General features: G+C 33.6%; 1 protein-coding gene across 2 annotated transcripts in view; it reads left to right on the top strand.

Annotated features, from left to right (window-relative positions):
• EDIL3 (EGF like repeats and discoidin domains 3) overlaps positions 1–27,889 on the top strand; it is a 651,648-nt gene that overhangs the window by 284,204 nt on the left and 339,555 nt on the right. For both annotated transcript variants that reach the window (XM_031967244.1, XM_031967251.1), the window contains one exon: positions 13,472–13,600. In XM_031967244.1, the coding sequence (XP_031823104.1) occupies positions 13,472–13,600 (129 nt within the window). The remainder of the gene's footprint in view (positions 1–13,471; positions 13,601–27,889) is intronic.

Genomic DNA, 27,889 nt, shown 5'->3' with positions numbered 1-27,889 from the left:
GCATCTATTTAAAACCATCAGTAAGCATCATATGTAATGGAGACAAACTGCAACCATTCCAATAAGATCTGGAGTGAAACAAGGTTGCCCACTATCACCGTTACTATTTAATATTGTATTAGAAACACTAGCTATAGCAGTAAGAGCTGAGAAAAAGATTAAAGGAATAAGAATAGGCAATGAGGAAGCCAAATTATCACTCTTTGCCGATGACATGATGGTATACTTAGAGAACCCCAGAGATTCTGCTAAAAAGTTATTAGAAATAATCCACAACTTTAGCAAAGTTGCTGGTTATAAAATAAACCCACATAAGTCATCAGCATTCTTATATATCACTAACAAAATCCAACAGTCAGAGTTACAAAGAGAAATTCCATTTAAAGTAACTACTGATAATATAAAATATTTAGGAATCTATCTGCCAAGGGAAAATCAGAAACTATATGAGCAAAATTACAGACCACTTTTCACACAAATTAAGTCTGATCTAACCAATTGGAAAAATATTAAATGCTCTTGGATAGGGCGAGCAAATATAATAAAGATGACAATATTACCTAAACTAATCTATTTATTTAGCGCTATACCAATAAGACTCCCAAAAAACTATTTTAATGACTTAGAAAAAATAACAACAAAGTTCATATGGAAAAACAAAAGGTCAAGAATTTCAAGGGAATTAATGAAAAAAAAATCAAATGATGGTGGCTTAGCTGTACCAGATCTAAAATTATATTGTAGAGCAGCAGTTACCAAAACTATTTGGTATTGGCTAAGGAATAGATTAGTTGATCAGCGGAATAGATTAGGTTCAAGGGATAAAACAGTCAACAAATATAGCAACCTAGTCTTTGACAAACCCAAAGTTCCCAGCTTTTGGGATAAGAACTTACTGTTTGATAAAAATTGCTGGGAAAATTGGAAACTAATATGGCAGAAACTAGGCATTGATCCATACTTAACGCCGTACCCCAAGATAAGGTCAAAATGGGTTCATGACCTAGGCATAAAGAATGAAATTATTAATAAATTAGAGGAACATAGGATAGTTTACCTCTCAGACCTGTGGAAGGGGAAGGTCTTTATGACCAAAGCAGAACTAGAGATCATTACTGATCACAAAATAGAAAATTTCGATTATACAAACTGAAAAGTTTTTGTACAAACAAAACTAATGCAGACAAGATTAGAAGGGAAGCAATAAACTGGGAAAACATTTTTACAGTCAAAGGTTCTGATAAAGGCCTCATTTCCAAAATATATAGAGAATTAACTCTAATTTACAAAAAATCAAGCCATTCTCCAATTGAAAAATGGTCAAAGGATATGAACAGACAATTCTCAGATGAAGAAAATGAAACTATTTCTAGTCATATGAAAAGATGCTCCAAGTCATTATTAATCAGAGAAATGCAAATTAAGACAACTCTAAGATACCACTACACACCTGTCAGATTGGCTAAGATGACAGGAAAAAATAATGATGATTGTTGGAGGGGATGCGGGAAAACTGGGACATTGATGCATGGTTGGTAGAGTTGTGAACGAATCCAACCATTTTGGAGTGTAGTTTGGAACTATGCTCAAAAAGTTATCAAACTGTGCATACCCTTTGATCCAGCAGTGTTACTACTGGGATTATATCCCAAAGAGATTATAAAGAAGGGAAAGGGACCTGTATGTGCACGAATGTTTGTGGCAGCCCTTTTGTAGTAGGCTAGAAACTGGAAACTGAATGGATGTCCATCAGTTGGAGAATGGCTGAATAAATTGTGGTATATGAAAATTATGGAATATTACTGTTCTGTAAGAAATGACCAACAGGATGATTTCAGAAAGGCATGGAGAGACTTACATGAACTGATGCTGAGTGAAATGAGCAGGACCAGGAGATCATTATATACTTCAACAACAATACTAGATGATGACCAGTTCTGATGGATCAGGCCATCCTCAGCAACGAGATCAACCAAATCATTTCTAATGGAGCAGTAATGAACTGAACCAGCTATGCCCAGAAAAATAACTCTGGGAGATGACTAAAAACCATTACATTGAATTCCCAATCCCTATATTTATGCACACATGCATTTTTGATTTCCTTCACAAGCTAATTGTACAATAATTCAGAGCCTGATTCTTTTTGTACAGCAAAATAATGTTTTGGTCATGTATACTTATTGTGTATCTAAGTTCTATTTTAATATATTTAACATCTACTGGTCATCCTGCCATCTAGGGGGGGGGGGGGGGGTAAGAGGTGAAAAATTGGAACAAGAGGTTTGGCAATTGTTAATGCTGTAAAGTTACCCATGTATATATCCTGTAAATAAAAGGCTATTAAATAAAAAAAAAAATCTAGAATTTGAGATTTTAGACATTATCTAAAAGAAAGAAAAGTTACCATGGCTGAATATATTTAAGTTCAGTTAAATGAATATTTAGATCTGCTATGTGCCATGCTTGGGCATGCATGTGGCCACACACACATGCATACATACACACACATACATACACACATACCACAAACACTTTTGTGGATTAGTTGCTGCATTCAAACAATAATAAATATTTGTTGATTTGAATTTATCTACTGTAGAGAGATGAAGAAGAATACATTTTCTGAGAGTTAGTATGAAAGGTTTTCTATTGAATGGGTTAGAACTTTGTATATATGTGTTAGACTATGTTATTATATAGCATTTCATTCTACTGTCTATCCTAACACACATGCAAATATTATAGACACTTAATCTTTGAATTCTATAGTAGGGAAAGACTTTAGTTTAAAGGGGCAAGGGTAACTTTGGAATCCTGGATCTTTGCCTGTCATTTTAACTCTTCTTACCATTGGAGAGAGAGTAAGGCTGGTAATTTTGTTGATCTCTGCCTCACTTAAACCTTATTCACCAGCAAGTCAAGACATGCTGATGATGCCATTGATCCCCTTCAAAAATGAAAAGTAAACAATTTACTGAGATAGATCTATGAGCTCACAAATTCAGGAGTTCGCTCCAATGATGAAGCTCACATCTGAATGCTTTGTCCATACTATGCAAATCTTATCTGTGTCCTTCCCAAATATTTGCCCCACAACATCCATTCAATGGTTTGGAGACCTCAATCACTGTCTATTCAATATAATAAGAGTACCAATGCAGTATTCGACCCATTGTTATTCCTCACTTTTTCCACATGACTAGCCCATTTACTTCTTTCATGATTTTTTTTTTTTTTGATGATATCCATTACTCCTGTTCTTCAGGTTCCTTGCTAGTTTGTTGAAAGCTGCTCACATAAGCCGTATACCTTTCTGTAGAGTCCTCTAAACGTTGTCCTCTGTAAAGAGAGGAAAAGTTTAAAAAATAGCAAACTAAATAGATCTATTATTTTTCATGAGCAATTAATCTTGTTGACATTACTTATATGAAAATACATAAAAAATGCCTACAAAGCATGGTGTTGAATTCAGCTGTTCATTAATATCGATCAAATTCTGTTCCCATTTTGTTAGGAGCTACTTAAAGATTACCTACAAAAGTATTACAGCCCCTATTGATTTTAAAACTCCCTGAAGCCTTTTGTTTTTAAAAGTGAGCTTACAAGCTTTTGCTTTTAAGAATGATGTTTACAAACTTTAATGTCTGATCAAATGATATGATTTGATCAAATGAAATGATTAAAGATATGAATCAAAAAATTAAATATTCATTTTGATTGTTCTGATTATGTTGAGCATTACAAATGACCTACAAATTTGTTTTCTAATAATCAAATATAACGAGAGTTCTTTGTAAAACGTTGATGGACAAAAGAATTGAAATAGCACCTCATGTTTATTTGAATTTTACAAGTTTTTAAATGATAGATAGATTTTCTATTCATTTTTCAAATCACTTTTTTCTTTTCCTCCTATGTCTCCTTGGGGCTTAGATAAATAACTTTTGGTTCCAGAAAACTATTTAAGGAGAGTAAAAGTCCTTAAGGTTCCTATTAAGCTAGAAACACTTGGTATTAAAGCCCAATATAGCTAAGTTTTGAAAGATATATAACCAGTATTTTAAATACTAAGTGATGATTTTCCCTCCCCAAAACAAGTGATAATCATAACGCGATCAAGTACAGAGGTGTTGCATCCTATGTCAGTGTAGAGAATATTTACAGAATATCTATCATTGAAATTTCCTAATTCAATGTCCCAGATGCATCATAAAATCAACAAGTCCTAAAGCAAAATTATATTTTCTGCCAAAGTTTCCTGCCTTCCTAACTTCTGTATTCTATTACTAGTCATCTAATCACTAGATATGAAATAGAGAAGTTATTCTTGATACTTCCTTTTCCCTTTTCCCCTATTTCTAATCAAGTATAAAATTGTATTGATTCTATTTTGGCAAGATCTTGTAAATACATCCTCTATTTTCCACTCACACAAACTTCATCCTAATTCAGGCCTTTAATATATTCTTACCTAGACTAGTTCAGTAGAATCCCCATTGGTCTCCCTGTTGCCAGTCTCTCTTTATCTCCCAGTCTCCAGCAATTCATCTTCTACATAACTATCCAACTGATATCATTAAAGATATAATGAATCTACAAACATTTTATTAAGAACCTCTTAAGTTTTAGGGATTGTATAAACAAATGTAAAAAAGAAATATTACATGCTCTCAAATAGCTTACAATGTAGTCTGGGGAATCAATGTGTTTGTTCACATACATGTGCATATAATAGATACAGTATAATTTTAGGGGAAAAGAAATTAGAAGATGGATGTGAATATATTAGAAAAAGCTTCATTTAGAAGCTGACACTTGATTTGAGATTTTAAGGAAATTAATGATTCTAAAACAAAGGTCAAGAGGGACTAACTACCTTCCATACCAAGAGAGGAAAGGCAAGCCAGGAGAGAGGTACAAATGTAGAGAAACTAGATATATAGTAGTGAGAGTGAGGGAAAAGAGAGACATCCTGTTTGGCTGGATAGGAGAGGGCATGAAAGGGGATAAGATATGGGTTTAATCATGATACTTCCTTGATCAAGCAGTTTTAGTGGTTCTTTATTAATGTTTCAAGGCCAAATGCCACTGTTTGATATTGACATTTTTACACAATTTAGCAACAACCTACTTTTTCAGGCTTACTGCATATTATTCTACTTACACTCTGCATTCCTGATAAACTGCCTATTTATTGTACCTATGATTTTTCATCTCCCTCCCATCTACATGTTTTTGTAAAGAATCTTCTCCTAACACTGGAATATGCTTGCTCCCTCCCCATCTTCACATTATATAATACCTACTTTCCTTTAGAGAATAAATCAAACCTCTCCTCCTGTCTTTCTTCTAGTCCCCAATTTCCAGGGCCTTCCTCCTAGAAATTATTCTCTTTTCTTTATATATTGCTATTTACTTCTCTGTCTACAAATTATTTTCTTCCAATATAATATAATCTCCTTCATGTCAAGAATTTCCTATTTCTTCTTTTTTATATTTGTATCCCCAATACAATTTCTGCCACAAAATAGACCCTTAATAAATGATTTTTAATTAATGAATGTATCCAAGATTTATATTTCTTTTCTCCTAAATATTATCCTGATATTAAGATGTCTCCAAATGTACCAATAGCTTATTATGACAGCTAAGGTGATTTGAAGCAGTCTTAGATTCACTTATTATAGGCATTGTCAAGGAGATAATGATCCTAGAAATAAATGCCCACTAGTTTAGGAATAAATCAAACTCCAAGGGAGCTTTGCCTTGACCTTGGGATTAATATAAAGCCTGAATTTGACTGACAAATTCACCTGCAGTAAAACTAATCTTTACCATCATTTCCTTCACATAGCTTCTTTCTCTAGAATTCAAGGAAGGCCTAAGCCTCATCTTCTTTCTTTGTCATTAAGATGATCATTCCCAAAAAGAAGAAAATATTGCACCCCAGATTTGATTGACTTCACATCCTTTATGTAGCTTTCTAGTCAACAGCTAATCCTGTGCCCTTCCCTTTGTTTTCTCTAGACTACTTGTAAAATAATTGTACTTTTCTGTTTCCTCTCATTTGGCTGATTTGAAGAGAGTTTCAGTACATATAAGCTGAAAGGAAATTAGTTTTTAAGTACATATTCCCAAAAATATGTTGGAAGGAGTAGTACATCTGGAAAGAAACATTGTTGGGGAGGGTAGTAAGTTTGAGATGGATGAAAATAATGAAGAAGACAGTGGGTGATGGGTAAATTCAGTTTATACATAATAGTGTAAGGTTTACAGCTACTTAGATGGGTAGATTTTAATAGGCTAAGAGTACAGAAGCAATTGAAGGAGTTCAAGCAGCATATCAGTAATTGTGGAGAGATTCATTGAGAGAACCAAGTGATTTTATTATTTTAAGCCTTCCCTTGAGAACCTTATAGCAGGTTATGATCTTAAATTCAGTATTGTCAAAATATACAAAGCTCATAGAATGTAGCAACTGGCAGAAATAAGGTGAAGGGAACTTGGTCACGATATAGGAAGAGGTAAGACCAAGAATTCCAGCTATAAAAATATATAGGTTCACAGGCAAAAGTCCACAGGAGCATAATGGAATCTAGTTTCCTATTAAAAGCTTAGGACAATTATGTCTACATTAGGGGTGAATACAGAAGTCTGTGGGAAATAAGTGGCAGGACTTTCACCCAGTTGGTTTATTGAGTACTGTTGAAGACAGAAATATAAAGTATTTGGTGGGATATGGTCCTTGGGCTGCCAGAGAATTCCCTTGGGCTACATGTGTTGAGAATTATTTTTCCCTATGTAGGTTGCTTTTTTTTTCTCTATAAATCTTATTTCCATTAAAGTTATATCAGTATGCTAGGCACAAAGGAAAAGTGCAATAGTTGGCAGCTTGTGCTAGAATAAGGGAAGTATTCATGTCAATGAGGTTACTTCATGACATTATTCCTTCTTATAGCTTTCTAGAAACATGGAGGGACTCATATTGAATAATTTTAGGTTACTTTTACAATGGGCAGATCTAATATATTCCATTTTTTATTTCAATATTGAGATCATTTTGTGGTATATTATAGCTAATAATAGTAAAATGATATTCAATCCATTTTTATAGAAAAAGTTGCTTAGTTCCCAATAAGTGGAAAAAATAAGAAAAAATGAAGTTGATCCACATGAATATATGGCTAGTACATCTATAATTATCACTTGGAATGTGGTGCAAAGCTATTGAAAAATTTTTCTTGGTGGGTTGTTACCTTTTTTGTTTTCTTCAAAAAAACAAACTATTTTCATATCAATTGAATCATGATCTTCAAACACATTCAGTTGTCATCATGTGTTATATCTTCAGAATATTTTATCTTCTTTGTGTCAATACTAGATGATTCCAAAGCAGATAGATGAAATTGGATTTTCCTAATTACATATTTGCCAAGAAACTAAGATATCTACATTTAGTACAAAAGACTACACAAGCTAATAATTTATCATCTCTAGTTTGCTGTTGTAACAAATTCTTTAGTTTTGAACAATGTTAATTAGAATGAACATATTATGGCAACATAATGAGTCTAAAGCACTTGGTAGAATGAATAGCTCAGTGAGCATAAAATCTACTCAATAGCTTTTAAATATAAAAATTGTCTAGTATCTAGATATAAATTACTACCAACCACTGGTACTATAACTTCCATTGTTCTCAATTCTATTTAAGTTTTAGAGCTGTATTAATCCTACTATGGCAAGATCATAGGATTATAACTAGAAGAGATTTGGTTTTTGATTCCATTTGGTTCAAATCTACCCCTTCATTTTTATTAAGGAACCAGAGATCCTGTAAGCTTAAATAACTTTACTCTATTCTTAGACTGCTAGTTAGTGGAAAAGTTAGAATTCATATCCAGGTGTTTGGTTTTTTTGTTTGTTTGTTTGTATTTTTTTTTTGGCATGTTTATTTCTTAAGGGAGGGTATTGGACTTTTTGGACTTCCAGTCTAGTTCTTTTTTTTAACTATAACTTTTTTTTAAACTCATCTTCTACTTCTTAAAACACATTACTCCAACTTAATATAGGCATTCAAAGTCACATAAAGAAAATATGAAACATTTTAGATAAATGCATTTTTTACTATATAGTATGTTACTATATTTACTATATTTCCTGTGTAAATACACAGGAAATGCAGCAAAACTGAAATAAAATGTTGAAAATGACAAAAATATCCAAAATGATGGAATAAACTGAACTCAGCTGATGAGATAAATGCAAACCTGGATGTTTGGTGTTTAAGAATTTTTAAGGTAGTTTTTCTTCATTCTGTATCCATGCTTATATGTCTTTGGAGATTAGAATTAACCTAGTTTGAGAAGGAAATTAGTTGGTTAACCTGGTAGTCTATTGAGGGTCAGGGACAATAGGGAATGGAAAGTGATTTATAGAGATTGACAAGAAAGAACATGGACAACCTTAAAAATGACTATTAACATAATATTATCACTTGAAATTTTCTCGTGTACATGCTGGACTTTCCCAACCTCAGTTAGGTTTCATGTTTTTGGAGTGGAAGGAATAGAATTTCCATTTATTTTTTTTCTCTTTCTTTTCATATCCCCCACCCCTTCATTTTGAAACATAACTATTATATATAAAGACATGTTTGTTGAAAGGATGGTTTGGTGAATGAATGGATGGATGGATGGATGGTAAAATGGGATTTGGTTTTCACCACATTACTGAGAGAGTAAATCAAATAAAATTAATACATCAAGAACCAACCAGAACTATCTGGTATATATTCTCACATAAAGCAATGGTATGAAAAACATTTTGGTAAAAAAATTTTGGCAAGATTTCTTTCCAGAAAATAGAGGACTTGCTCATATCATATTTAGCATGGTTTCTGTCTCTCTCTCTCTCCATCTATCTCTGTCTCTGTGTTTGCCTGTCTGCCTGTCTGCTTGTCTGTCTGTCTGCATATGTACATATATAAATATATACATATGTACCTACATACATACATACATAGATATAGATAATTGTAATTTCATTGTTTTTCTCAATCACATTTTAAAAAATAAAGTTTTTTTTTTAAATTTGAGCTCCAAATTCTTTCTCCCTTCCACAGCTCTTACTTCCTTGAAAAGCAAACAATTTTATATTGATTATACATGTGAATTCATTTAGCATGGTTTTTTAATAAATCCTGATCACTGAAGAGGACTTGAAATAAGATTACCTGGGATCCAATTCCTGCTCTGATAGTAGCTATCCAGCTATATGATCTCTGGCACTTCTAATTTGGTATTCTTTTTTAAATAATATATTTCTATCTTTGCTACTTTTTCAGATCTGAAATATGACCTATTAATACTACCATCATTCAGTCAATATATATTTATTTTTAATAATAATTTTTTCAAAACATATGCAAAGATAGTTTTCAATATCCACTCCTGAAAAATCCTGTACTCCAGATTTCTCTCTTTCCCTCCCCACCTCCTCCTTCTCCCAGACAGCAAGCAACCCAATACAGGTAACACAATTCTTCCAAATATTATCTCCACATATATCATACTACACAAGAAAAATCAGACCAAAAGGGGGAAAAATGAGAAAGAAAAAGAAACAACAAGCAAGCAAACAGACAACAGCAAAAGTGAAAATACTATGCTGTGATCCTCCTTCAGTCTCTAGTCTTCTCTCTGGATGTGGATGTTGTCTCCATCACAGGTTGATTGGAATTGCCTGAACCACACCATTGGTGAAAAGAGCCAAATCCATAGCAGCTGATCACCACAAATCCTGTTGCTGCTGTATACAATGCCCTCCTGTCTCTGCTCATTTCCCTCAGCAGTCCCTCCAGGCTTCTCTGAAAACAATCTGTTCATCCTTTCTTATCAAACAATAATATTCCATTACATCCATATACCACAATTTATTAAGCTATTCCCCAACTGATGGGCATCCACTCATTTCCAGTACTTGCCACACAAAAGGGCTGCTACAAACTCAATAAACATTTATTAAAAGCTTGCTACATGCCAGGAACTGTGGTAATCTCTCAAGATACAAAGAAGAGCAAAAGACAGTATCTGCTCTTAAGTCTAATAAGATACAGCCTGCAAACTACTAAGATACCAAAAAGATACAATATAATTAGAAATAGTCAGCAAATGGAGGAATTAAAAGAGAATAGAAATATTCTTCTAGAAGGCGAAATATCTGAGACTTAAAGGAATTCAGGGAAGATAGGTGGTGGAGATGGAGAGGAAGAACATTCCAGCCTCAGAGAGACAACCAATGAAAACACTCATAATTGAGAAAGTTATTCCTTGTGCAAGAAACGATAATATTACTGGATTGTAGGGTACATTTTTGAGAAGTGAGCTGCATAGAGGACATTGTAAGGTGTGAGGAGATTGAAAAGATAAAGGCTTTGATTTTGAAGGGTTTTGAACCAAACAGAGGGAGCAGAAGGTTATTCAGTTTATCCTGGATGTGATAAGGAGATTTGGGGGTTTACTGGATAGTGGTGATGACATGGTCAAAGCTATACTTTGGCAGGAAACCCACTCACTTTGATAGCTGAATGGAGAATAAACTGAAATGGGGAGAAAGTTGAGGCAGAGTGATCAACCAGCAGGATATTATAATGGCCCAGGAATGAGCAAATGAGCACCCATATCAGGGTATTGGTATTGTCAAAAAAGAGAATACATGCAACAAATACCATAAAGGTAAAATTAGCAGATTTTAGGAATAGTCTGTATATGGAGAGGTGAGAGACAATGGGAAGTTGAGAATTACACCGAGGTTCTAACTCTGAAAAACCGGGAGTTTGATTTTACTCTTACCAACAAAAAGTAAATTAGTAAGAAGGTAAGAATTGGCAGCAGGAAGGAATAATGAGTAAATTTAGAAACATGTTGAGTTTAAGATGTTTATAGATTTCAAGTTTGAGATGTCCAGAAGATAAATGGCAATCAGAATATGGAAGGTAGAGTGAAGTTATGACTGAATTAGTAGATTTAGAATCATAAGCACAAAGGATAATTGAATCTATGGAAGCATTCAATCTTTTCTCATTTATTAGTGTCCATTATCTTCTCCTAGCTATTCCTGGCCTTATTAGATTCTATAATAAACTACAGTAGTAGTATCCTTTCCAAAAATCAAGGGTCCTTCAACTTTGGATTAACCTTTCATAATACAGCCATCATCCATCATTTTATGTACTCTTGAAGGAAGAAGCTGAACTTGACAGGGGCTAGATCATTATAGTCTGTGGTCCATCTTCAACCTGACCCCTGGTGCTATTCACCAAGCCTTTTATCCACTTCTCAAATATTTGTTTCCTCAGTTAGGCTCAGCTCCCTTATGCTGACCTCTACATGAATTCCCTTCCCAATCCTCAATGAATAACCTTATCTCTTTTCTTATGTTATTTTTCAAAGAAAAAAAATGAGAAAATCTGGCATGAATCCTTTTATATTCTGCTTTCACTTTGCCACAAAGCTGAAGATCATGGATCAAATATATAATTTAGAGCTCTCAGTGACCTTATCAATTGTATATTCCAACCTTTTATTTTATAGGTGAGAAAACAAGTCTAAGTAGGACAATTTACTTACCTTAATTTATCAAATTAAGGCTTTTAATTCCAAATAGACAATGATAAATAAATATTTAATAAAGACCTTTATATCAGTCACTGTTAAGCATGAGAGATAAAAATACAAAAAAAATAGTAAGAAAAATAATTCCTATCCACAAGGAATGCACAGTCTAATGGGAGAACACACAAACATGCACACACAAATGAAATAGAAAAGGGGCTATGTGTAATGTCAGTGATTCAGAGGAAATGATGAAAAAGTCAGAGTCCCAAAATTAGATAAACAAGAAGACAAATGAGATGTTTAATCTGAACTCCCTTTTTAAATGGAGAGTATGGTATTCCTGGTCCCATACTTCAATCTACAGGGTAGAGGGTAACAATAATGTGGAGTACTAAAGACTTGCAATCTGATGAGATTTTCCTATTGAGCTTCCAGGATCAAAGTGAAGAAGGAAGAAAGGCCGCAAAGCCATGCATCCAGATTATAAATGAAATGAATCTAGTGTTCATTACACCATACCAAATTGTCTTTACCTTTCCCATTGTTAGTAGATAAAATGTTCCTTTTTGTTCTCTATGATATGATAGACTTATGGTATGGACTATGTAGCTCCCTACCTGATTAGATATAGCTGATATCTTATTAAAATAACTGCCACTATTTTTGTGTGCTTCTTTCAATCTCTCCCTCCCTTCTTTACCTTCCTTCCCTCCTTCCATTCCTCTTTCCTTCCCTCCTCCTTTCCTCCTCCTCCTCCTCTTCCTCCTCCTTCTTCTTCTTCACTGTCTCTTTCTCTCTCCTTCTCCCTCTGTCTCTCATTTCTGCTTCCTTTCTTTGCTCCCTGAACTTTTTTCTTTGTATTCTCTATTCTATACTCTTTTCCCATTCTCTCCCCATCTCCCATCTCTCTCTTTTCTCCTCTATCTTCCTTCCCTTCATTCCTTACAGAGCACAGTATTACAGAAGACAGAAATAAAATATGGAGTCAGGAAAATCTGAGTTCAAATCCAGCCTCAGACAATTATCAGATATGTGCCTCTGGGCAAGTCACTTAACTTCTGACTTAATTTCTGTAAGATGTGATGATGATAAAATGAGACAATATTTGTAAAGTACTTTGCAAATTTTGTAATGCTGTTTAAATGCTAGCTAGTATTATTTTTATCCAAAAATATGGGGATGTGTATAAGTTAACTTTTAATAACAGTTGTAAAATTTGACATAACTCATTCTCCAGAACTTTTCTGTGGCATTTTATACCTTTGACTTCCAAATACATACACGTATTTGTAAGTATATGCATATGTGCATACACATATACCTAATGCATATATGTTGACATATAATACACATGTGTATTTACACATACCTATAAGGTTTCATAAAACAACTTCATTTTCAAAGAAATTTCTCTTCATCTAATTATTTTTATTATGAACTTAGCTCTCCACTTTGAGTGTTTAACAACTTTCCCCAAGCATGGGAACAAATCATTCTGATTATACAAACTAATAGTATTCTCAAGGTAAAGGATATGAAGAACTTCTTGAGACACTATGATTCAAGAATATTTTTGGTTGTACAGGAAAAGTTAAATCAGTGGGAGGGGTAGTGGTGGAAATAATCAAAGAAATAACTCAAGACTCCTGCTTTCTATAGAGTATGCTGATATGTGGTTTATAACTATCAAAAGATGTTCCTTTTGAGTATGTCAATAAAAAAATAGTAAAATTATATTTTAGAATGCATTGTGGCAGGCAGAAATGAAAAAGAAACAACAACAACAACAACAAAAAAAAAAAAACAAAACAAAACCATAAATTAATCATTGTATTCTGCTTTCCTTTCAGGTCCCTGCCTTCCTAACCCATGCCATAATGGGGGAACATGTGAAATCAGTGAAGCTTACCGGGGGGATACATTCATAGGATATGTGTGTAAATGTCCTAGAGGATTTAATGGAATCCACTGTCAACACAGTAAGTTCTCTTTAAAGATTTCACACAGGGGTCCTCAAACTTTTTAAATAGGGGGCCAGTTCACTGTTCCTCAGACTGTTAGAGGGCCAAAGTATAGTAAAAACAAAAACTTTGTTTTGTGGGCCTTTAAATAAAGAAACTTCATAGCCCTGGATGAGGGGGATAAAGGTCCTCAGCTGCCGAATCTGGCCTGTGGGCCGTAGTTTGAGGACCCCTGGAATAAATCCTACTTACAAAATGTATGTATTATTGTTGAATATGCAAACATTTACTGGATATTTGAATACTTGGTAATTTTTTCATATGCTAAGTCAGTGTGATTTAGTCACTAGAATACTGAATTTGGAATCAGAAAGACCTGAGTTCAAATCCTGCTTGGAGACTCATGCTAAATAATTCTGCCCAAGTCATTTAATATCTCTAGAACTTTTCCTCACCTATAAAAAGAGAGAATTTGACTAAATAACCTCCAAAATCTCTTCTAGTTCTAAATTTGTGATCTGCAATAACATTATCATAAAACATTACTTAAAAACATCTATGTTTCCATCAGTGTGGACTTTCCTTCAAGACAAACTGTCCATAATAAACAATTTCAAGACAAAAAATACCCCCATCATCTATTAATTGCTCTCCATTAATAAGGCTTTCTCAAATTAGCTGGGATAGTCAATTCAATCATATTTGACTCTTGGTGATACCATTTGGGGTTTTCTTGGCAAAGATAGTGGAATGATTTGCTATTTCCTTTGCCAGCTCATTTTATAGATGAGCAAACTGAGGCAAATAAGGTTAAGTGGCCCAGATCTTCTTATCTTCAGGACCAGTGCTTTATCTACTGCACATTTAGTTGCCCAGACCCATTAGTGATGAAGTCTATATTTGAAGCTCTTCTAAAATGCTAGGGATTTCCAGAATGTATAACTTAAATATTGGAATTTGAATTTAGGGAAGAATAAATTGTTCTAGGGCCAGAAAGAAGGATTTAAATCTCAATCTATCTCTCTCTTTCTCTCTCTCTCTCTCTCACACACTTAATATTTCTATGTTCAGACAACTCTTTAAGACCATGAGTTACCAAGAAATATTTTCATTGGTAAAGGAATTTCCCACATTTGGGAATTTCCTAAGTTAATGATACCACATACAGAAACCTTATCACTATCTGAAAATCAACCTAGTTCTGTATACATAAAGTCAGTCAAGGAGCAAGTATTTTGTTAAGTATATGCTAGCACTCTGCAAAGATATATAAGGAAAGATAAAACAAAATAGTTGATGCTTTAATGAGTTCACAATCTAATGGGCAAGAAAACATGTAAAAAATTCCGGACAAACAAGTTATATACAGGAAATTTGAAGATCATTAATTGAGGGAGGCACTAACATCAAAGGACATGATCAAGAAAGACTTCTCACAGAAAATGGAAATTTACCTGGGACTTTGGGAAGTTTGAAAGTGGAAGTAACAAGAGAGAGAACTGAAAGCATGAGAAATGTCAATAAAAATATTTACAATTCAGGGATGGAGTGTCTTGCGTAAGAAACAGCAAAGCCATTGTCACTAGATCTTAGAGTGCATGAATGGAGGAGAGAGTAGAGTAAAAGTAAGGGGACTAGGGTTTGAATGAAAGGTTTGAATATCAGAGAGTTATGTACTTGATCCTAAAAGTGACAGAAAGCACTAGAGTTTATTGAAAATGGTGGGAGGAGGGGAAGTTGTGACATGTTCAGAGCTTTATTTTATTTGAGGGGAGGTTACATTTTATTTATTCTACATTTTAAATAGTATTTTATTTTTCCAAGTACATGAAAAAACTAGTTTTCAGCATTCAGCTCTGCAAAAACTTGTGTGCCAGATTTTTTCCCCTTCTCTTCTTCTCTCTCCCCACAATAGCAAGCCATTTGATAATTAAACATGCAATTCTTTTAGACATATTTTCATATTCATCATGTCATGCAAGAAAAAAACAGAACAAAAAGGAAAAAAACATGAGAAAAAAAGCAAGCAAACAAGAACAACAAAAAAGTGAAAATTCTGTTTTGATTCACATTCACTATATATGCAGATGGTACTTTCCATCTCAAGTTTATTGGAATTGCCTTGAATCATCTCATTATTGAAAAAAAAAAACAACCAAGTTCATCACATCACACAATCCTGTTGTCATTGTGTACAGTGTTCTCTTGGTTCTGCTCACTTCTTTCAGAATCAGTTCATATAACAGACCTTTAGGAAAAACAACTTAACAATGGAGTGATGTATGCAGGTAGACTTTTACAGACTATTTTGTGCATCAGAACATATCATGTTGTCACAATTAACTTTGAGATATAGACAGTTATAGTCCATCATGGTTGATGAATATAGGTTTGTTATACTCATAAATGTGTTTATCAAAAATAAAATTTAGAAGGAGATTAATTTCAAATGATTTTCTCTAACAAGTTATATCCTGTGTCTATGTAAAAAAAATACAAGACTCACTGATCAATGCTATGATATAGATAATTTTGTTCAACCGTTTTTTAATTCTCATTATCAAAGGAGGTATAGTCAATATAGGGATATAAATGTTTATCTAAGGTCTTCTACACTTGAATAAATCTATTTTGTGAGAAGTCAAAATGGAAGCGAGGTTCTAATGCTTCTAATTAAAGATGAATTTTTGCTGATTGAGTAGAAGCTACAGCACCACAGTGATTGTGCAAGCAAGATACAAATGAAAAAAAAATGAATTACAATTATTAATGTGAACCCCCAGGATGTGGTAGACTATAATAGAAGAGTCAGACTCATGTCTAGAATATATAATTGCAAAACTCCAGAGTTAAACTTCAACCATAATCAAAAGTAGTGAGAAATGTTGAACAAAAATAAATAAAAAATAATAAAACACAGATAATGTGAATTTATGATTAGCTAAATCAATATTCAGTCATGAGCAACCAATTTCTATTTGACTTTAACACCACAGAACTACTAGTTCTCTATCAGTGTGAAATGGAAACCATAAAATGTATATCATGCCATCTTTGGTTTCATTAATGGCAAGTTAATTTTCAGAACAATGGAATTTATAACCTCATTGTAGTATAATCTCTAGTCACCCTGGAAATCAATAGTAATATATTTTTGTTCAACTGAATGAATACAGTTGCATGGACTGCCCACTGACTTAGTCCATCAGAATATTCATCTTGAGGTATTGCAGAAAATAAATCGAACTGACCTAAGGACTAAAAAGGACAGTGGACCATATCTGAGGACTTGTGTATTGTTTTCAATCTCCTCTTGGCTTCTAAATCCTATCTTGCTAACATTAATATTCATTTGAAGATGCTATATTGCTGAAAGCATGATAGCACAATTTTAGAAGAATCAAACTTACAAGTGACTTTAAACTGGGGAACAATGTTCAATGAATGTGAGCTAGTTTAGCTTACCATTCACTTTCCAGATATAATAGAAAAGATATGATCAAGTATCTTTATGACCAGAAAAGGAGGTAAGTTGTATACCGAGAAGAACAGAGGAGAATATACAACCAAAGTATTGTAAAAAAGGTCCAATACTAAAATACTCAGAGAAAGGTCTCTGGTAAACTGTAGATCTTTTATGATGATCTGGGAAGAAATAGATAATCATTCCACAGGATGCAGAGATATATTTACTCTAAAATATTTTAGATTTAAATTTTTTTAAATACCATAATGTCTAAATTTAGCTTGTAAATTTGGTCACATTAGAACTATTTCCTTAGTCACTCATTATCAAAAACTTCCCCATAGTTAAAATTGATTATTTAATGTCTAAGGTCTTGAGATATGTCTTCAGTTATTTTATTCTTTTTGTTTTCTTAATGGCATAGGCATAAACCTGTAGGTTTAAGTTAACACAGATCAAAAGACCATTGCAAGAAAATGAAAGGAAACATTTTTTCTTCTAATTTATTTTAACATCAACAACCCTAATTTGACTTTTTATTCCTATCAGATTATTCTTTAATAAACACTTTAGAAAAATCAAATTAAAAGCACTTGTTATTAATTCAATTTCATGACAGGTTGCTAATTAAATATCTTCTTGGATCATGCATTAACTGGACATCAGCAGAATTTAGAATATCAAGATAATAAAGTGACAATCTTACAATCACAGGCCAATAAATATCATGTTACAGAGCAGCAAAAATGTCACTAAGGTTAGCCATAGAAGTTGTATGTCATTAGCTATACTGGCTTTTCTTTGGGACTGAAATTCCTAACTTCAAGGAAATTATAATTAGTGTATCAAGAAAGTTCTTATCCATATTAGTAATAAAAAATTGCATCAGCAAATGTCCTTGTAGTTATAGAGGAGGGGATGTTATTTTCATCATAAAGACAATTATATCATGGATGTTTTAAATTGTCTGAATATTTGACAGAAGTATTTTAAGCAAGTAGTTATCTTTTGGAGTCATATTTTTTTGGTTGGATGGGAGTTTTCATCCTTTTATATGTTGCTTAGTAACAAATAGATGCCTTGAAGAACAAAAACCTTTCATGACTGGAAATCTTTGGTTGGCAGTTACCTGAAGATTTGCTATACATTTCTTTGGACACAGATGTACTATACCTAGAAGAACTATTTTAGGTTAAATCTGGATTCTTGTCCTGTCAGGCAATGGAAACTGGCTAAAGATTTAACCAACCAGAGCCCAGAAGATGAAATCTTTTAATGGAGCAGTTTATGGTATCAGTCCATTCATGAGCCAGTTTCGATAATTCTTTTCTTTCTGAGTTAATTAGTCAGACTGAATGATAGCCAAACATTCTGGTTTAGATTTATATTATATTTAATATTATAATATTAACATATTGTAATATATTTATATTATTTATGATTTTTATATTAGCTGGTGCAAACTTGTCTGAACTCAATTCAGTATTCATTTAACTTCTCTCTATCTAAATTTTTAGTAATTTTACTAGTTCTGCTGTGTGTAATTTACCACATTAAATTAGTCACTATAGTATAATGGAAAGGTACTTATTCTAAAGTGATGACCTAAATTTCACCTTAGTAAGGTAATTTAGCTTGCCCCCCCCCAGCTCACTAGATAATCCAGGTTTTATGACTATAATATAATTAATCTTTAGTTTTGAGTTTAATCAAGGTTGTCTTAAGAATTGGTTCTTTATCTTGTCTTTCTTCTCAATGTTATTATTTACACATCAATGGTAGATATTGTACTTTGATTTCTTGATGAAACCATAATCTCACAGAATAATAGGTTTAAAATTAGGAGAGACTGCAAATATTTAATGAAGCAACATTGCCCCTTAAAGGTTTGGTGATTTGCTCAGGTTTACACATAGTAAATAGAAGAATTGAAATTGGATCTTAGGTCCACTGATGTCAGTGATTTTTCTACTGCTGACATATCGCTTTACAATTTCTCAATTGTATTTGATGTAGGGAATTCCAGCTCAATTAGAAACAAAATATATTACTAGAGGTCACCCAGAATTCAAAACAGAACATATGTATATATATAATAGTGCTTATGTATTTGAGCAAGCTCCTTGTCTTCTCCCACCTAAAGGGAGAATAAAAACACTTAATGTAATTTGGACTAGAGTACTAGTAGAATTAGCCCATAAAATCAAACTCCAAGGATCCAAGGATCCAAGGTCCATATGGCAACATATTGAGGAAGATAAGAAAGAAGATAGCATTCCTTCCATCTTACATATAAAAGATTAATTTGGTAAAATGTTGATATTATTGCTCTCTACTATCATATCAGTGATCTTTTTCCAAGGTACCTAGTCTTCTTTAAACTATCCTAGGTCTTCCATTTTAGCAACTTCTTTAATCATCACCATCACTTTATATGTCACTTTAAGATTTGCAAAGTGTTTTACAAATATTAGTTCATTTTATCTTCACAACAATTCTGGAAGGAAGGTACCATTATTATCCCCATTTTACAAATGAGATGACTGAGACCAAGATTAAGAGAGTTGCCAAGTCACATAGTTAGTAAGTATCTGAAGCTAGATTTGAACTCAGATCTTTATGACTCCAGCCAGATCCAGTGTTCAATTCATTGTGCCACCTAGCCCCTTGAACAGTGCCTTGGCTTCTGAAAGCTTTTTGATTAAAATTATTATTATCCAAATAATATACCTCATCTATCACTGAAGATGTTCTTAAGTGCGTTAAGGAGGAAATCAGAATTTAAAAATGTTAATTCATATCAAGGGGTTTATGTGAACCATATCAGTAATATTGAAAATTATATATAGAGAAAGAATTATGGGCACACATTATGTATGAGTATGTGAGTTTTTCATGGAGGACAAAAACCTCTGGTATAAGAGCTTCCCAAGCCCTTTGCAGGACTGTTTATCCACCTTTGGTGTCTACTTCTCTCCTGCTTCTACCTATGACCCCAAAAAGTGGTAACACAATAAAACTGTCTCAGTTGACAAGGTTGAGAGTAATTTACAGATCTCAAACCTTTTGGTGAGTTAGAGAGATGTATACTTCAAGCTTGTTAATACTTCCCCTGAAGGAATGGATGGATTAGAATAATTTATTTCAACAGTTTTGAAGAAAGCTGAAAATAGGGGCTGTAGAGCACTTAAAGCTTGTTCAAGCTTCAAAGATGTGAAGGTCATCCACTTCATCCCAGGCCATTGCCAGTCATCCTAACTTTTGTTTTATCTTTGTACTTTGATAATTCTGAAAGAGAGAGAGTAAGGCCAAAAACTTTGTGCAATTCGAGCTCACTTAAATTCAATTTACAAGTGAGTCATGCTATCACCCCACGATGCCATTTTGTTTTTTGAAATGAAGAACAAACACCAACCAGTATCTAAGTGTTTGTTTTCATGTGGGTGTTTGACTCTTTATGGCCTCTTGCACCACACTATCTATAGTATTTTCTTGGGAAGATACTAGAGTGGTTTGCCATTTCTTTCTCCAGTGAGTCAAGGCAAACAAAATTTAAATGACTTGTCCAAGATCAAATAGCTAGTAAGTTTCTGGAGTGTTTCCAAGTCCAATACTCCATGCTTTAAGTTACCTAGCTGCCTTGGTGTATAGGTAGATGAAAATATATGTGTGCATTTCCATTGTTTACTGAAAATCAGTGATGAGTTAAGGAAAAATAGAAACCATAGAATTATAAGAAAACTTATTTTAAAAAGTTCAGCCAAGATTATTTTATTTAGAAATTCAGGGAATGAGTATGAATTAACACATTCTACCTATTTATAGCATGGGTTTCTTAAAATATTTTGTTATCATTTTATATTATTTCTCAAGAATACGTTCCATATTATTATAGTTTTACCTTTCTTTATTTTAAAGGAATTATCTGTACTTTTATTTAAAACACCAGCCACAAGAGTAGACTGAGATTTGATCATGAGCGTAGATGATCAACTAATGTTGTGGTTGCTAATACCCAGACACTAAATTGAATGAGACAAATTTAAATTCAGAAATAAAATACAGGTTTTAAAAAGTAAAAATGAAAGAAAAAATAATTCCACTGGATGCAGTGTACCAAATAAAGGTTTGAAAAATGCTTTATATGTGTTATCTCATTTGATCTTTCTATAACCCTGTGCGTAGCTACAATTTTATCTCTGTTTTACAGTTTAGTGGCTTACAGAGTTGAAATGACCTGCTCAGTCTATAGTGTGTGTGTGTGTGTGTGTGTGTGTGTGTGTGTGCGCGCGTGTATAACTATACTAAGTGTCCAAGGTGGGATTTGAACTAAGATTTTCCTCACTCTAGATCCAGTACTCTATTTGTTATGCTTAGACAAACATGAAAACTCATTTCTCAACCAATGAAGGAATGACTCTCTTATGCAACATTTCCAACACATAATCATCAGCCCCATAACCATCAACACCAAAAGAAATGTCTCTCTATTATGCATAAGATATAGTTTCTAGAAAACACAAATTGCTTAAGTTATTTTATATGTTTCTATGTTCAATATTTAATATATTTCCCCTGTGCATAATAGACCCTTAATACTTCTAATGATTATAACTACTTAATGACAATCATAATGACTGAGGGAGTCTATATGGGAAAAGGAAGGTACAACAGGAAATCGTTCTGTCTAGACAATAAAAATGTTTTCTTTCTTAATTGATATTAAATCATTTAATCCTTCCTGAACAGATAGTTTTTAAATGATTTATTCTTTCATTTGTAATAATTAAAACAGGCTCATAAATAAGTAAACTTATTGTTTACTACAGACTCATTATTTTCTCAGGCCATTGTAGTGTCATTTCAATAAGGGCATGGTAAGAGAATATATAATATCCCCAACAACTCATTGCAGAAAATATTCATATATATTTAAGTCAAAGCTAAAATAATTAGTTAGAGTGATAAAACAATAGTTTTTAACATTCTTCCATTATTTTAATTTTTACTAGTATGAAGATAAGTTCACAGTAATTTCAAGCAGCTTTTTATTCATAGAAATAAAGGGATGTCAACCTCCACAACATAATTTGATTGATTTAGCCATCATGTTTCCTGATTGATTTTTCATTCATGGAGTCTGATAGATTTTGCAATCATGCCACAATGTATAAGATTAGAGGAACTTAAGATAAAATATGTTTTGAAATTAAATTAGCCAGAGATTTTTTGAATAGTTTAATCATTTTATAAGACACACTAGCCTTGTATTAGGACTTTTTAAAATGGGCTTTTATTTCATTCTGGACCAGCCTAGACAGAATCTTTCTGTGAGGTATAATTGATTTGCTGTGAATTCCCTCTGAAGATGATGAGTTTGGCCTAGGTGTTCTCATTTTTCAAGAGTTCATAAAACCATGTAACAAAGGATTGCTGCTAAAACAGATACCAAATGGTCTCTGAGCAAACCACACATCACCCTGAATGGGATGTTAGTCTCATTTTACAGAATTAATGTTGCACATCTATAGTTGCTTTGCCTTCTTTCAGTTTATAGGTTGATGGAGGTCAAAGAATCGGAGGAAAGAAATATGATTTTACAAGTTCTGAGACCTATCAAATGATCAATCAGTAAATTACCAAGTATGTGCTTAGCAATATGATGGGGATTATCGGGAATATAAAAGAAGAATGATACATGGCCCATGACTTTAAGGAATTCACAGTTTCTTTACAGGAGGTGTCCATGAAGCACACAAAAAAATGCTGAATTGGTTGAATCAAGAAAAGCCTTATATGAAAGATGACACCTAAATTCCATTGAGGAAAGTCAGGATTTTTATGAGGAAGAAGTTAAGAGAGAGATCACTTCACGTGTCCAGTTTGCTCTTATGTATCTGGTACAATAGATTACTTGAAGCTCAAGGATTCAAACAAATCATTTTTAGTATACTAAAATCTTATTCAAGTCAAAGCAGTTCTCAAATTGATTAAAATGCTGTGTATAAAGATAGATAAGATCAAAACTGCTGGCAAGATTAAAATTAGTAGAAAAAGTTTTCCTGGGGTATCAAGTCTTTTACTAGTCCTGGAAACTACTTTTATGCTCACTTTACCCAATAATCCAAAGGTTAGTGCCAGATCAATTAATGTGTAGTCCTCCCCGGGTCGATATCGCAGTTTCTTTGCTTTGGAATAGTCTCAATTGGTGTTGCTGTTCACTCATGGCTTTTTAGTGCTACCATTTTCCTGGAGCACTACATTAAATATTGGGAATAGCGTATGCAAAGGCACGTACATATATCCATACACACACACACACACACACACACACACACACACACATACTTAGATATCTATGTATACACATATATGTGTGTATATATATATATATATATGTATATATACACATATATATATACACGCACACATACCTCTGAGTGGTGTGTGAAGTAGTTGGCCAATTTGATTGGGACACAGAGCATGTGAAAGATGAAATGACATGAGCTCTACCTGGAAAGCTAGATATAAGACAAACTGTGAAGCCTTTCAATGTTAGCTAAAAGAAATCTATTTTATCCTAGAGCAAATAGGGAGCCACTAAAGATTTTTGAAATATGCACTTCCATAACTTTTTGCACACATATCATTTTGCACATATGGAAACATATAAACATATGAATACCCATCCACCTAGAGCAGTTAGCCAGTAAACAAGTGTTTGTTGAAACTTGTTCAGTTTCTAGTACCATGTTTACCAAAAGCTGTGGAAAGAGCCTTGATATTCATATAGTTTTCTTTGAATACATTTTATTATTATTTTTTTACATCATTCACATTCCTGGTCTATCATTTCTCCTGGAAGATAGATAGAAAACCATTTCTTATAATAATGATTTTTTTTAAGAGGAAGAAAAAAATGAAACTTCCAGGGGTAGAACCAAGATGGCAGAATAACTTTAGGAAGCTGCTCGAGCTTTCCAATTTCCATATGAAACCAAGACTCTGAATAGACTCTAATGGAATGAAACTACTCTTCAGCTCAAGAGAGAATGAAAAAAAAAAAACTTTAAGAAAAGTCATTCTCACTGGGGTAAAAATGGTGTTTAGCTCAGATAAGATAGACTATGGGAAAGCTGGCGAGAGGGCCTTAATCACAGTATATCAGCAACTAAAACCCTCAGTCCTGGTTCAGTAGAGTAGCAAATCAGTGGGACAGCTTCCAAGCTCAGCTCAGAAGCTGAGAAACAAAAATGTTTCCTGAAAAGAGAAGGCAAAGCTACTTCCACAAGGATCCCTATGCTCAAAACCAAGGCTGAGAGCTGCACAGCAAACTTGAGAAAGTGCCCCCTTTATCCCAGGAGCAGAACTCAACCATAAAAATAAAAAAAAGAGGAAATACCAAGAGAAAAGGAAAGATAATGAGCAGGAAATAAAAAAGAACCTTGATCATAGAAAGCTACTATAGTCAGAGGGCAGACCAAAACACAAATTCAGATGAGGACAGAATGTTCACAGAAAAAAATCTCAAAGAGTAATATAAATTAGTCTCAAGACTGATGAAGTCTAGATATAGGGTACCTAAATGAAATTAGGGTTCAGTTGAGGTCTAGTGGCAGGTTTGGGGTACAGGGAGTCAAATAGAGTTCCCCTGCAACTCCTTTGGATTTGGCGCAAGGGTGGAGAAGTTAAATGAAGTCTAGTAACATCATAAGAGTCCCCTGTAAAGGAATTTACAGGCCTGAAAACCTAGATTGATAAAAGAGGTTTATTATGGGGTTTGGAAGTAAGGTTAAGGTATAGTAAAGGAAATAGGTAAAGGTAGAGATAAGAAGGGCACCAGACATAGAGTTCCAGTGGATAGAAAGTCCTGACATGCCAGGCATAAGGCTGGCATGTTTGGAACCTCTGCAAAGAGAGTGTCCCAGTTTGGCCCTTCTATAATGGAGATTTAGCTAGAGGGGTCTGTGGGTATAGTCCTAAGTTGGCTCAGATCCCAGTGGGCTGGGACAGGTCTGGATCTTCTATTAGAATTCAAAGGAACCAGGATTTGTGAATCAAAAGGTCCTTGATTGATAATTACATTAACTAGGAGGGTTGGGAATCAGAAAGAAAATTGAATAAGTCAATTCTTAAAGGGACCACACCCACATCTAAGGCCAAAGAGGCTTTTTGAAAATGCTCATTAAAGACTTCAAAAGGCAAATAAGAGAGGTTGAAGAAAAAATGAGAAAGAAAATGAGAAGTATGCATGAGAGAATTAATAGCTTGGAAAAGAAAGGAAAAAAATTGTCTGAAGAAAAATCTTTAAACAGTAGAATAAATAAAGTGGGCAAGGACATAGAAAAAATAACTCAAGAAAATCACATTAAAAACTTGAACAGGGCAAATGGAAAGTAATGACTTTGTGAGAGAGGAAGAATCAAACAAGTTATAAAGAATGAAAAAAAAAATGGAAGAAAATATGAAATACTTCATTGAAAAAACAGCCAACCTGAAAAATAGATCCAGAAGAGACAATTTAAAAATTATTGGCCTAGCTGAAGGCCATGACCAAAAAAAAAAAAAAGAGCCTGGATAGCAATTCTATAAAATGTCATTAAGGAAAACTGCCCCAATATTCTAGAAACAGAGGGGGAAATCCTGATTGAAAGAATCCATTCCTGACTGTTGGAAAGAGATCCCACAACAAAAACCTCAAGGAACATTGTTGAAAAACTCCAAAAATATAACCTCAAGGGAAAAATACTGCAAGATGCCAGACTAAAACAATTGAAATATCAAGGAACAACACTCAGTATTACCCAGGACCTGGCAGTTTCTACAATAAAGGATCTGAAAGCTTGGAATATCGTATTCTGGAAGGCAAAGGATCTGAAGTTACAACCAAAATCTTACTATCCAGTGAGATTCAGCATCATCTTTCAGAGAAGATGAAATTTCAATAAAGTGAAAGAGTTTCAATCATTTCTATTGGAAAAAAAAAAACAGAACTAAGCAGAAAATTTAATCTACAAATGCAGGACTCGAGAGAACGTTGAAAGATAAATGGGAAAATATGTATTTAAAGGTTAAACTATTTATATTCCTAGATGGAAAAATAATATCTGTAACTCTTGAGAACTTTGTTACTGGGGCAGACAGAGGGGGACATCACATAGACAGAGGGTGTGGTTGAGAATGGAACTCTGATGTGATGACCTCAATGAAAAAGATATTAAGGGGGTGGGAAAAGGTTTGTACAAGAAAAAGAGGGAAGGGGAGGTATAATTGAACAACTAGTTCACCTGAAGAGGTGCAAAGAACCTATTACAATTGAGGGAAAGAAGGGAGGGGGAGGATCATTGAGGCTTAATCATATCATTTTGAATTTAAAGGGGAATGGTTTAATTTTTCAGTGGGGTATAGGAATTTATCTAACTCTATAAAGAAATTGGAGGAGAAAAATGAAAAGAAAAGGGAGGGATAGGATAGAAGGGAGGGAAGAACTACTAGGAAAAAAGGTAAGAGAAGGGGGAAATGGTTGATAGAATACAAGGTAGTGGGTAGAGTTGGTTAAAAAAAAAATACTAAGAGAAGGGAGGAAGGATGATAGGAGATAAGGTAGTGAGTAGAGTGGGTAAAACAAAACATAAGCCTGAGGACAAGTGTATAAAGAGGAGAAAATAAGATGGAGAGAAATTTAGAACTGGCAGTCATAACTGTGAATGTGAATGGAATGAATTCTCTCATAAATTGGAAGCAAATAGCAGAATGGATTAAAAACCAGAATTCTACAATATGCTGTTTACAGAAAACACATTTGACACAGAGAGACAAATAGAGAGTAAAAGGCTGTAACAGAATATATTATGCTTCAACTAAAGTAAAAAAAAAAAAAAAAAAAAGAGGTAGCAATTTTGGTCTCAGATAAAGCAAAAGTAAAAAAAGAGATAAGGAAGGAAAGTACATTTTGATAAAGGTACCATAAACAATGAAATAATAAAGATACTGTTGTGCTACAGTTCTCTTTTAATGTCCTGACCCAGTTTCCCTAATTGCCCTATTCAGTTACTCTGCCTCAGGTTATAACCATACCCTCTTAATGTTAGGATAAAGGTCTTATATCTTAGACCTTAGGCTATAATCATTCCCTCTTAATGTCTGATGGGATAGAGGTCTTTATCCATTTTAAATGTCATTAGAATATCAGGGGCCTCTCCAGTACTTACCATTATGTCATCCTAGGTGCCTCCCCCCAATTAGGTCATCCCCATCCAGGTATCTCCTTCATTATGTCATTGTTCTTGTTACCCAATAAAAGAATCTTGTATCTGATATTCACTGCTGGATTCTTGAAGCCAATGATCTCATTCAGCCCTGGGACCAAACCATGGATCCATTTGGTCCCAATGTATCTCTCCCATTTAATAAATTATTAAATTGTTCTCTAATCTCTATCCTGCCTCAGTTTCTCTGGCATTACAATACTAAATATATATGCACCAACATAATAATACACTATGACCAAGTGGGATTTATTCTAGGAATTCAGGACTGGTTCAATATTAGAAAACTATTATTATAATCTATCATATCAGTAATAAAATGAACAGAAATCATATCATAATCTCAATAGATGCAGAAAAAACTTTTGACAAAATACAGCACACATTCCTATTAAAAACACTAAGGAACATAATAAGGGAAGTTTTTCTGAAAATAATAAGCAGTATCTATCTAAAACCTACAACAAGCCTTATTTATAATGGAGAGAAACTGGATGTATTCCTTATAAAATCAGGGGTGAAACAAGGAGGCCCATTATCACCATTATTATTCAACATTGTACTAGAAATGAT

Source organism: Sarcophilus harrisii, chromosome 1 (genome assembly GCF_902635505.1).
Source record: "Sarcophilus harrisii chromosome 1, mSarHar1.11, whole genome shotgun sequence".
Classification (NCBI taxonomy): Eukaryota; Metazoa; Chordata; class Mammalia; order Dasyuromorphia; family Dasyuridae; genus Sarcophilus; species Sarcophilus harrisii.
Note: the sequence above shows the minus strand (reverse complement) of the source record. Positions and strands in the feature narration are given on the sequence as shown.